General features: G+C 35.4%; 2 protein-coding genes and 1 long non-coding RNA gene across 4 annotated transcripts in view; 2 read left to right on the forward strand and 1 right to left on the reverse strand.

Annotated features, from left to right (window-relative positions):
• atp8b2 (ATPase phospholipid transporting 8B2) overlaps nucleotides 1-4,379 on the forward strand; it is a 32,713-nt gene extending 28,334 nt beyond the window's left edge. The window contains exons 28-29 of one of the 2 annotated variants that reach the window (XM_059340206.1): nucleotides 1,342-1,917; nucleotides 2,925-4,378. In XM_059340206.1, the coding sequence (XP_059196189.1) occupies nucleotides 1,342-1,917; nucleotides 2,925-3,014 (666 nt within the window). In that variant the 3' untranslated portion in view covers nucleotides 3,015-4,378. Of the gene's footprint in view, nucleotides 1-1,341; nucleotides 1,918-2,924 lie in introns of both variants that reach the window. The other variant, XM_059340204.1, reaches the window with a different exon arrangement.
• A 1,333-nt stretch (nucleotides 4,380-5,712) lies between these two features.
• il6r (interleukin 6 receptor) overlaps nucleotides 5,713-12,631 on the forward strand; it is a 31,757-nt gene continuing 24,838 nt past the window's right edge. The window contains exons 1-2 of the mRNA XM_059339174.1: nucleotides 5,713-6,045; nucleotides 9,657-10,277. Of these exons, the coding sequence (XP_059195157.1) occupies nucleotides 5,964-6,045; nucleotides 9,657-10,277 (703 nt within the window). The 5' untranslated portion in view covers nucleotides 5,713-5,963. The remainder of the gene's footprint in view (nucleotides 6,046-9,656; nucleotides 10,278-12,631) is intronic.
• Nucleotides 12,560-12,631, reverse strand: part of LOC131976244 (uncharacterized) — a 3,479-nt gene continuing 3,407 nt past the window's right edge. Inside the window, exon 3 of the long non-coding RNA XR_009394783.1 lies at nucleotides 12,560-12,631. This exon is cut by the window's right edge and continues 20 nt beyond it. This is a non-coding gene — a long non-coding RNA (uncharacterized LOC131976244).

Here is a 12,631-nt window from a genome sequence, read left to right on the forward strand (position 1 = left end):
ATGTGTCCATCTTTGTTATTGCAACATGTGTCAGAGTCTCGTCTTTCCAAAAGGTCAGTTTGGAGCTGGTCTTAGCCAATGATTAACTGCACTAATACAACCTGTTCATCACAGTGTATATCTAATGATGAGTTCATGCTCGTAAATGCTCTGCAAATATTGACCTAATCAATGTTCCCCAATCACACAAGCTACTTTAAGCTGCTGTCAAGGTCATATGAAGAAGTGTCTGTTTTTTATTTGATTGTAGTTTTTCTACAGTCACTATTAAGGGTCAGGGTCTCTGCTGGTGATATGTTTGATATGTAAAGTTGTACTTTAGAGTTTTGGGTTTGGATGAGAGAATCAGGTAGAAATGTAACAAAGAAAGTGTGATAATAGGAGTATAATTGATCAGATAAAAGAAATATAATTCACACAGGTGGCAGAAGATCAGTTGGCAGAAAGTTGGCAATGGAAATAAATAAGATCTTAGCTAACTTAAAGGAATAATTCCCCACTTTGAAAATTATCTAAGCTTGGCACAGAGACTAAATACAGTGTCTTAATTTTAGTTGTAGCTTTAAACTTCTATTCCACTACATTTTGAGGCAAATATTGTAGTTTTTACTCCACCACATTTAGATTTATCATAAAAACATGATGAATTTAAAGTGATTAGGCATTTTTTTAAATTAAACCCTATTAACATTGTATTAAGTAAATAAAATGAGCCAGATCTTTACAGAATGAAAACCCTTATATAAATGCATCAATACAAATAATCTAATAATATATTAAGATATATATTTTTATATAAAACAATCTGAGTGAGGCCATTCTGCATAAAGAGTACTTTAAATGTCTTTCTATCTATCTATCTATCTATCTATCTATCTATCTATCTATCTATCTATCTATCTATCTATCCATCTATCCATCTATCCATCCATCCATCCATCTATCATCTATCTATCCATCTATCCATCCATCTATCATCTATCTATCATCTATCTATCCATCTATCCATCTATCTATCCATCTATCCATCCATCCATCCATCCATCCATCCATCCATCCATCTATCATCATCTATCTATCTATCTATCATCTATCTATCTATCTATCTATCTATCCATCCATCCATCCATCCATCCATCCATCCATCCATCCATCCATCCATCCATCTATCTATCTATCTATCTATCTATCTATCTATCTATCTATCTATCTATCTATCTATCTATCTATCTATCTATCTATCTATCTATCTATCTATCCATCTATCCATCTATCCATCTATCCATCCATCCATCCATCCATCCATCCATCTGAACTTCTCTTGTTCTTCTCCTTCTTCAGGTGCGCTACACTCAGCTGGTCCGGCAGAAGAAGCGTAAGCCGGTAGGTGGTGGCGTGGGTGGGGCGTCCCGTGGCGTGGGCAGCGTGTCAGAGGGCCGTCTGGGAGCTCGCGGTGGATCGAGGAGGTCTGGCTACGCCTTTGCTCACCAGGAAGGATTTGGAGAGCTGATCACCTCAGGGAAGAACATGAGGCTGTCGTCTCTGGCCCTCGCCACCTTCGCCTCCAGACACAGCTCCAGCTGGATCGACACGCTCCGCAGGAAGAAACACACTCACACTCACACTCCCCCCAGCGCCTCCGGGGAGTGCAGCCCAGCGCCAAGCTCTGTTTCTGGGTCGGTTCCGCCGCTCTCAAACTCCTCCTCTGTCCTGGGCGGCTCACAGGACACACCCATCGAGGAGGAGACGCAAAACACACAGACTGTTCCCGCCTCGTCCACACAAACCCCACCAGCTTCTGAAGCAGCTGCACCTCAGGGCTCAGCCCTCAACGCTGGCGTCCTCACCCCCGCAGCGCTGAGGTCCCATGGGGGAGACTCACCTGGAGGCTGGACGATCACTCTGGGCGCCATGCAGGTGCTGTTATTTCCCATTCATGTATCAATAACAAAAATGGAACAGTTATAACGAACCTGGTCTCACAGGAATCCGTGAAATAGCCACGGATTCGCTTAACTCAAAATCCGTGGAATAGCCACGGATTTGCTTAACTCAAAATCCGTGGAATAGCCACGGAATCACTTGAATTTCCGTGAAACTGACACGGATTTCGCTACAATGCAATTTAATATTTTTTCCTATTGTTTTGTTCCAAGTCACGTGACTTTCAAGGTCCCGGCGGTCAGAACAAAAAACATGGCGGACAGTTCTCTCATTTTTAGTGAAAAAATCAATATTTTGACTTAGCTTCTGCATAAAAATGGATTTTGATCACATTTCTAGCGAGAAATATATTTTTTATTTTCTAAATATTCACTCAGTGAATGTACATAATCACTTTGTATGTTGGAATGGCCACGGGATATGATGTCATTAACTTGCATTGTAGCGAAATCCGAATTTATATATACATAATTATAAGAAGAAAGAAAGAGAGAGAAACGCTCCTGACCCAGGGGAAAAATACAATAATATAAAATAAAAAGATTTTATATATTCCTATCCAGTCTGAAATTGTTGGACACTCATTGCTTAGCCATTTCCTGGTTATTGCCTTTTTGCTACTAGCCAATAAAAGTTGTAATAGGTATCGGTCTTGTTTATTTATCTTGGTTGGTATGTTTCCTAAATATATAACACTGAAAATGAGATCAGGCTGCAAATTGATTATTGAATTGATTGCTGCTTTAATGTCTTCCCAATAAGATGAAATTATTGCAGCCATTCTTGATGTGTGTGTGCTGTTCTTAATGTGTTTCTCTTCACAAGTACATAAACTGACCGACCTAACCTGGTGGGTGGGTAGACAGGCAGGATGGGGGTTACTTGGGATTAGCTTTAGTAAAATGTACTGTTTGTGCTTTGCAATAAAAACACTTGGATATAAAATCCTACCCACTGACACCCTCTTCCTCTCTCCACAGGAAGCTCTGTTTGGTTGGAAGGCTCGGGTCGCTGCATCCAACAGCCCCGGCCCGCCCTCTGTGGCCAAGGACACCAGCCAGATTGAGTGAAACACACACAAGATGTGTTGTGTGTTTTCCTGCAGAGATATTGAGACACTGAGGACCCACAGACTGTTATAAAAAGCTCCACACTTCTCTCTGAAACTTCTATAATTAATAATCATAGGAAGAAGTGGCTCATCCTAATGACATGGACCTTGCCAACCATGAATTGGGATTTAAAGAAGATATACATGTTCCTACAGTGTGTGATAACTGTATTTGCAGTATTTAACTGAAGGAAATCAAACTATTAATGATCTAAAAGTTTGTTTCCACTTGTTATTTCAAGTTTAGCCTCATTCACGCAGCATCTCTCAAAATCAACAACGGGTTGAATGAATGGGCAGAATAACAAGGCAGTGACGTGCAGACGGTATTATCTGTAGAAGTGTTTTTGTTAAAAAAATATGCTCCAGCCTCTGTGTTCACTATAGTTCTCAGTGAGAACGGTGCTTTGCGTTACGGGACGCTGCAAGACTGCTGAAAGACTTGTGTCCCTTATCCTTCTTTTATCTGTTTTCTTACTTGTTATACCTCTACTTCAGATGTTCCTTTTTTGCATCATATTGATGTGTTTTATAACGGCCTAGTTGAGTTGCACCTTAAAGTGAGCCCTCAGTGTTTTTCTCTTCTTTACAAGATTTATTTTAGGTCTGACAAAGGGCCAGATCATGTTAATGTACCTGATGTAATGTCTCGTACCACCGCTGTCTGAATGAAAAGACACAATGCTTACTTAAGGGAAGACCTGGGCAAAGTGCAAAGAAACAGACATTTAAATGCAATTTGTCGAACAGTGTTCACTTCAGTAAAGTGCTTTACATTTTTATTTGACCATGAATAAAGGGAAGGTGTTTTGGGATAATTATGCCTTAATAATGCCAAAGTTTTGGTCCTCTCTTTCTGGTTCCTCATCCTTAAATCAAGTACAGCATCCCATCTGTGTTGCAAATGCTCCTGTCAGTTATTGACCCCTGGCCCAGAATGAGGTGAGATAATAAGGGAAACCAGAAAAATAAAACTGTTCCAGGATCTGTCCCTATAATAAAGCAGCTCTTAGACTGAAAACACAAAAGAATGCTTATATGAAATGAAAATACTGTGCAGTGTTTGGCCCCATGAGTTGTTTAAGCAGGGGTCAGCTTTCTGGGTGGAAAACAGAGTTGTTGAACGGTTAATAAACATGTTAACTCTCTTTCAAATGAGAGAGAAAAACTGTGTCAATGTAAATGTTATTTCAAGAAGCAAACAAAGATTAAGGTCAAAATGGCTGTGCTGCGGTGAAGCATGAAATAAGGTTAAATAAAAATAAACAATTTTGAATATTTCTACGCTTTTGAGTTGAAAAAAAAAGTGTTCTTTATGTGGTGAAGCATGAAATAAGGTTAAATACAAATAAACAATTTTGAATATTTCTATGCTTTTGAGTTGAAAAAAAAAGTGTTATTTATGTGACAAAAACAGCCTTTAGTCCTCAAGTTTATCATCTGTTCCATCATTTATTCTATTGGAAATATGAACAGAAACAGAGATTGCGAGTCTTAAAGGAAAAAAGAAAAGGGAAAATGCCACATTTGTTCATATTGGTCTGAAGTCTTGAAAACCTGCTAAACACACACTTTGGGCCAATAGATTATATTGCAAATGAAAAGCACTTAGCAATAGCCACAGTCAGGATTTTTCAAAATTTCAGAAAAAAACTAATTTCAAACAGTGTGTTTATACATTTTTTTACTCATGATTTATTTTTCTCTTCTCTCTTTCTCTTCATCTTTGATATTAATGAGCTCATATTTACCACATATTGATTGTGCTCCTTCTGAGATGCAGCAATTTTCCTATCATACTGTATTTAGTCTTTGGGCACATTTTTAATATATATTTATATATACAAGTCTATTGCAAAACCAGTAGTGCCATGTACCAAAACTCTCGATGAACTATGTTAAAAAGTCACTTTTCAGCCAAAAGGTTTCACAGATTTTGAAAATGTCTTCAGATTTGTGCATAGCCAACCCCAGAGATACTTTCACCTGAGGAGATTAAAAATGGGTTAAAGTACACAAAAGTTAAACAAGCTCAACAAACCCACATTAAAGTATCAGTCTCTATCAGTGCTCCATATGTGATTTTTTTAAAAAAAAGGGTTAATACAGTTAGAGACAGTGTCACTTGAGTATTACAGACTTCCTGAGGTTTTAAAAATAAATATTATAATCGCAGACCTATTTACAGCTTTCATCAGGTTTTTTACTTTGTCGCTAAGAGGATTTCCTCTGTGTAACGGGCTGAAGAAGGGGAAGAGAGCTGGGATTTCACAATAACGCACTTCAGTCCAGAGGCAATGCACTATGGCACCACAGTTCAATGCAATCGCAAAATCAGAGTCAGAATCAGAAGTTTTTATTGCAGAGTAGGTTTATTGGTGTATTGGTGCAAAAATAACGAACCAAGTACCAAAGTATAGATAGAGATTAAGGCAAAAACAACAGTTTAAATAGAAAAAAAATAGAAAAAGTCAACATACAAAAAGTAAACATTTAAACCAATCAAAACAGCAAATCACATTAAAAAAAAAACAATAATATGGCGAATTAAACACGTGCATGCAAATCAAACACATCAAATCAAGACTATTTTGCCATCTGACAGATTTTTTTTCCCCGTAATGGTTGATTGGCGTTCCATGTCTCAGCCAATGAGAGGCGGCGGGGGGCGGGTCATGTCCTCGCCCGCCTAGGAATAAAAATAAGGCTGCGTTTTACTCATACAGTAGACTGTAGGTGTTACTAGCAGCAGGCTGCTGCAACCAGAGGACGCCGGTACTTTAGTCCTGTCCTGGAGGAAGACTGTCGGTCGTGACAGCGTGGAAAGTTTGATGGCAGTCACAACAACCGACACCTGATGCTGTGTGCGTTGTGTTAGGACGCGGTGAAGGGAGACTCATGCGCAAAAATGCGGATTTTTCTCCCTTTGCTGTGCGTTCTATGCGCCACTCCGCTCCACGGTTTCATCGACGGAACCTGTCCCAGAAAAGGTCAGAATCAATAATCCTCTTGTGTAAACTTGTTTTTTTTTTTCTGTTATTCACAATAGAAACATGTCAGAACTTGTGATGTTTGTAAAAAACTAAATAAACTTTTAAATAGGCTACTAACTTATTTTTTTAATTTTTAAAGCACCCACAACAGTGATTTAGAGATAAATGGATATAGGTGAATAGGGTAACTATTTCAACTAACTTAAATCACACTAAAACTTCCCCAGTTGATTATTCACATTTAGAAAAAAAACTTTTTTTGAATTTCAAGTTTCCTGAAATGCAATGCTTAGATGCGCAAATTATGTATATACGTATTAAATATTAATACTACTAATTTGCATTCATTTCCAGATTCAGAATTCTTGTTTCATGTTGTTGACATATCAGAGTCAACAAAGGGAACTCTGGATGTCTCCTTTTCTCACTCAACATATCAGAAAATACTGTTAAGAGCCATTACATTTTATTTCGGTTTTTTAGGAATAAAATGTTATTAAATCAGAATGTGAATGATATTTGAACAAACCCCTCTGTAAAAACCTTTGTTGTATGTAAAGACTACTGAAGTGGAGATTTCAGGCTCAGAGTAAGAGAAAAAAAAACCTTAAGAGAAAACAGTGTTTAAAGATATGAAGCCCTATTGTAAATGTACTTACTTTTAGAACATTACAGCTAATAGATCATTACATTATAGATGTTTTTTTTGTATTACACATTTTCTAAAATGTTAGGTTTAAATATCCAAATGGGGCATTATCTGATGCTAAGTTTTGGTAAATTTGGGAGAAATCTAAGAGCCAAATGTTGTAGTAACTTGTAATTAAATAAACTCATAAATGTGTATTTTGGCTGTTTATTTTTCAGTAGTCTGAAGGAGGCCAAAATCTCAAAATTGACCCATGCATTAAAGTTTTTGTGTGCCCTTTTATTTCTGTGCACATCAAATTTCACATCGTATTTAAAAACTTTAAGTATGATATTTTTAATATATACGGCATGGACACAGCTTTAACTGATCTGTTTTTTCATTCTGTGCATTTTCATGTCATAATTGCTGTTTTGTAAAGTTTTGTGGTTCCTTCCAAAAAACTAAAATCTGTATTTTCATTTTCATTTTCATTTTCTATTCAGATCTTTTCTAAATTCAGGGTCTGACTTTATTGGCTTAATGTACAAGTAACGTCTCTATTTGTGCATGCTGCTCACCAATCAGCTTCCACTATCAGTGTGATTTTAACCTTGGTTGTGTTTGTTGTTCTGGACTAAAACTGCTGGAGGGAGTTATTATTATAAGGCTTTAGATAACTCTTTGATGCCACAAAGTCTGCCCTTTTATTATCCAAATAATTCATGCACAGGGGTCAGGTTATAAGGGACAAAAAATGACATAAGTAGAAATAAATTAATAAATAAACAACATTTTTTTAAAGCAGAAAAAAACTGTAAGTTCTATATTTTTACATGCATTTTACTATTTATTTAGGTATTTCTGTATTTATTCACTTATTTCTACATTTTCATTTTTTATTTAGTTATTTCCACATTTATTTTTACATTTCCACATTTATATATTTATTTATTCATCTATATCCATATATTTATTCCTACATTTATACATTTTCAATTTTATTTTTACATTCATTCATTTATCTACCTATCTATTCTTTTTTTTTCTGTTATTCACAATAGAAACATGTCAGAACTTGTAATGTTTGTAAAAAACTAAATAAACTTTTAAATACTAACTTATTTTTTTAATTTTTAAAGCACCCACAACATTGATTTAGAGATAAATGGATATAGGTGAATAGGGTAAATATTTCAACTAATTTAAATCACACTAAAACTTCCCCAGTTGATTAATCACATTTAGAAAAAAAAATGTTTTGTATTTCAAGTTTCCTGAAATGCAATGTTTAGATGTGCAAATTGTGTATAATCGTATTAAATATTAATACTACTAATTTGCATTAATTTCCAGATTCAGAATTCTTGTTTCATGTTGTTGACATATCAGAGTCAACAAAGGGAACTCTGGATGTCTCCTTTTCTTTTTTTTAATATATTTTCAATTTTAATTATACATTCATTCATTTATCTATCTATCTATTATTTATTTATTTATTTCTACTCATGTCATTTTTTTGTCCCTCATTATCAGGTATACATTTCTAAAAAGGGATTTTTTAAAAATTTTTTAATTTTTTTAATTTTTATTTATTTTTTTCCTGTCTGTTTTTGGTGTCTGTCTCAGTTGTTTGTAAGTGTTTGTATTGTATGTTGAAAAATTAAAAATTAAATAAATACTTTAATAAAAAAATAAATAAAGAGGTAAATGTATGAAAGCTAAAACCAGTTCAAATGCAGCAGTAGACTTGTTGTTCTGCCTTCTCTCAGCAGCAGAGCCTCTGAGATAACAGGGATTGTGGGAAAATGGAAGTTTGGGGGGGCAAAGAATGTTTGCAAGGGCAGTGGACTTCTGACGTCAGGCCCGTCGTGTCCGAACAACAGATCACCAACACACACGATCCTCAGTCTTAATCGACTGTGTGCTTGTATGGTGCAATCAGATAATCCTCAAATTTAAGGGATGTCAGAAATGTAAGGTGGCATAATGTAGGGCAGAAAAAGAAACTAAAGAACAGAGACCCATCAAAAGAGGAAGTTCAAAAGGAGTTGGTATTTTTGGTTATGCAACATTGCATCTTCTCTTGAGCCAGAACCAATATGTGACTTTTGAGACAGATGCTGATACTGATTGTAGAGGGGAAAATTCATAGATAAATAGATAATGTACCCAGAGAGCTACTTTCTCAAACATAAAACTTTATTAAATAATAATCTTTAACATTATTATATATTATACAATGTATTACATTGTCAGCCAATTCTAAAAACTGAGAAAATAAAGAATAAATAGTAATAAATGAAGAAGGCAATTGGTGAAGAATATAATTACTGTTCAGTTTCAGTCAATTGCTGACTATTTAAAAAAAAAAAGAAACTAAAAAAAAGAAAGAAAATAGTTTTCATAACGGCACATATTGGACAGCATAACACAGATCCCTATATGCCTTTGATAGGCCAATAGCGGCTGATAATATCTGTCAACCGATGTATCTATCGGGCTCTAATCTTGTCTGTGCTGAGCCTAATTGACCTCAGGGCAAGACAGCTTGACCTTTTGTGCAAAAGATGACCGTTTGTGCAAAATTCTGTATGAATGTGCAAGATTAAGATTAAGACACAATGAGGATATTTCAAGAGTTACAGCAGCAAAGTGGATTGCAAAAAAAAAAATAGTAAACTGCAGTATAAGCTATAATTATAAGAGAGATAATAGCAAATAAACAAGTAAAAACATACAATATAAACAAGTAGAAATATAGAAAGTATTAACAATTCAAACAAAAATAAAATAAAAAAAACTTTAGGAACATTATATACAATGTAGACAGAGTCAGCAGTTGGATATGGATCATTGCACAGAGAATACTGCACATGTAAATGAAACAAGACTCATAATCACACATGCACACTCTAAAACAGCCAGCACACACATGGTTTACTTAATTCTATAAATTATGTTGTTTGTTTCTGCACAGATCCTCCCCCTGGTGTGTTGGTTTTATCTCCGGGGAGTAAGTTGGTTGTGAACTGCAGCGGTCATGTGGAGGTGGACGGAGTAAAGGTCAGCATGGGCTTAAATAACAACAAAAGAGGAAGTTCTGCAGATGCAATCCAAACAACCACTGCAAATGTTCGAAGCAACCCTGAAGCTTTGATAAAAAGTGAAACTGCGAAGAGCGCTGTAAGTGAGGGATACCGCTCTAACCCCACTGAAGCTGGAGAAAACCGTATCCTCAGACATGCAGGTAGAGGATACACAGCTCCTCTGACCACTCACACAGTCCGGCCAACCAGCGTGAGCAGACGTCTAAAGGGTGAATCCGAAGAGGTGGATGGTGAGGGCGATCATGAGGAAGAGGAGGAGGAGGAGGAGGAGGGGGGGGAAGGGAGCAGAGTCACAAGGGGCATAAAGTCGAGGCTACAGTGGACGTGGAACAAGAGGACAGTGGTGAAAGGAGACAGAGAGCGGGGAGATGTCTCACTAGAGAGGGGAGGGGCTTCACTGTCTCTGTCCTCTGTGAGACTGACGGACTCTGGGAGGTACACGTGTTATGAACGAGGCAAAGAGAGGTTCTCCTTAAAAGTTAAAGTTGCAGGTGAGTCACGAAGGCAGTGAATGTGTACTCGATGATTGATGTGTCAATTTAGTTCGATTCTGGGATATTTTGTCCATAATGATATTTTAACCCATTGAGGCCTGAAACGCCTGTAAAACCTCTGGGCGATTTTAAAATAAACCCCTAAAACCTGAAGTTTTTCTGGAAATTCAACAGAAGTGTCAACGCTTCTACTAAATAATAGATTTTTCAGCCTCTGTAGCAGATAGAAATGAAATTCTATATGAAAATAATATGAAAAGTATTTGAGAGCTTATACAAATATTACAAAATGACGTATCCGCTTTCCAGGCTTCAATGGGTTAAAGGAGACATATTCTACTCAAGTTCCTGCTTTTAAAAAATTTCTATTTCAACATGTTTACTAGGCCTGTCACGATAAACTATAGTATCGTTGATGTCATTTTAGGACCATTTTATGCCACTGATATAATGAAATTAGAGCATAATAATCCAAGTACATCCTTTTCAACAGCAATCATTTTTTAAATCTCAAGAATATTAAACATTGATTGATTGATTGATTGATTGATTGATTGATTGATTGATTGATTGATTGATTGATTGATTGATTGATTTTATTTGACCATTCTTGATATAAAAAATATGAAACAGCAACCTGTGTCATACGTAATATAAATAGATAAAAAAATAGTCAGGGATGACACAATAAAGCCCTAAGGCTTATTTCCATTGTGGTCCCTATAAGGCAGGAGACGACATTGGAATTGAATTGTAGAAATTAAATATTAAAATATCCTAGATAAATAAAATATAAATAATTAAACTATGATCAAAACAAATAAAATAGACTCTCAGGCTCTTTTAACAAAAAAAAATGCACTGAGATAAATATTTTTAATTATATTATTTTATAGTACAAATAACATAAACAGCTGAAATTGCTGCTTGGGAAATATAGGGTTTTTTTTCGGCAATTCGTACTGCCTGTCAAACATTTTCACAATACTTTAAACGCATCACAAAAAATATATAAACAATGATGTATCGAGTCCACACTGTAAACCCGAATAAGTAAGCAGTACTCAAAAAAAGTGAGGCAATCGTTTGCCACAATTTTTTTGAGTTCACAAACTCAAAAGTCAGAGGTAAGCAGAGCTGAAATATTTGAGTTAGTGTTACATGTATTTTTTGTTTACAAATAAATGTAATTACTGATTAATCCAACTCAAATAAAAAAACTAAACTAACTCAAAATATTTGTTCACCATACGATTAAAATTAATTTATAGAACTAAATAATGTTGATTATAAAAACTATTTTATTCAAGTTCAATAAACTCAAAATTTATGTTTTTATTTTTCAAAGATATTAATTAACAGAACAGAATAAGTTTAAGTACAAAAACACATACAAATATGTTTTATGAACTCAATATTTATTAGTCTTTTTTTAAATCTTTTAACTAACCAGACCTCAAAAAAATTTGATTTCATAAAACCCCAAAACTTAAAATATTACAATTGCATTGAGTCCTACTAACTAAAAAACAAACAAACAAACAAAAAAAAACAATGGCAAAAAAAACCCCCAAACATGGTCAATGACTCTTCCTTTTTAGCACATACTGAAACATAGTAATATATATTTGAAAGACAAAAAGCAAAACAAAAGCTGGACTATCTGGTTGTAATACTGTAGGGCAACATTATATATATATATATATATATATATATATATATATATATATATATATATTAAAAAAAAAATCCACATTAACATGTACAAAGGTTTACATTTACTTTAAACTTTGAACTTCAAGGTATGTAGCTTTGGAAAATGAATTTAAACATTTTTTCACCATATAATAAAACAAGAAGCATACCATAGAATAAACAAGAAGTCCTCAGAGGGAAATAAGGTCCCAGCAACTAAATTACTAAAATCTAAACAAAGTTCAACACTATGAACTGTGTTTTCCTTTAAAATGTGAAACTGCATGAACAAATAGGCCTGTGGAGTAACTTCAACACAGTTAAACAGTCGTCAACATGGACACTGTTGTAGGTGATGTCATCATCATATCATCAAGTCATTCTTGAGTGTCTGCAGCCTGGGTGACAATTTACCCTCATCCAGACCAAGTACGACTTTCTGAATGAACTCAAAAGTGTTGGTCAGTCCTTGGGGATAGTTCAGATGTAACGCATAGATTAGGCCAAACATTACGAGGAATCCATCATCAAGTCTGGGGAGGCTGACCACCACATCACCTTCCAGGACAACAGAGGTTTTTACCGGGTGGTAGTGGACTGGACTCATGGTATTTTCGCTGATGGTTGTAAGGAGGGCCACCGTTGCATCTGTGACA

This window comes from Centropristis striata, chromosome 8 (genome assembly GCF_030273125.1).
Source record: "Centropristis striata isolate RG_2023a ecotype Rhode Island chromosome 8, C.striata_1.0, whole genome shotgun sequence".
NCBI lineage: Eukaryota > Metazoa > Chordata > Actinopteri > Perciformes > Serranidae > Centropristis > Centropristis striata.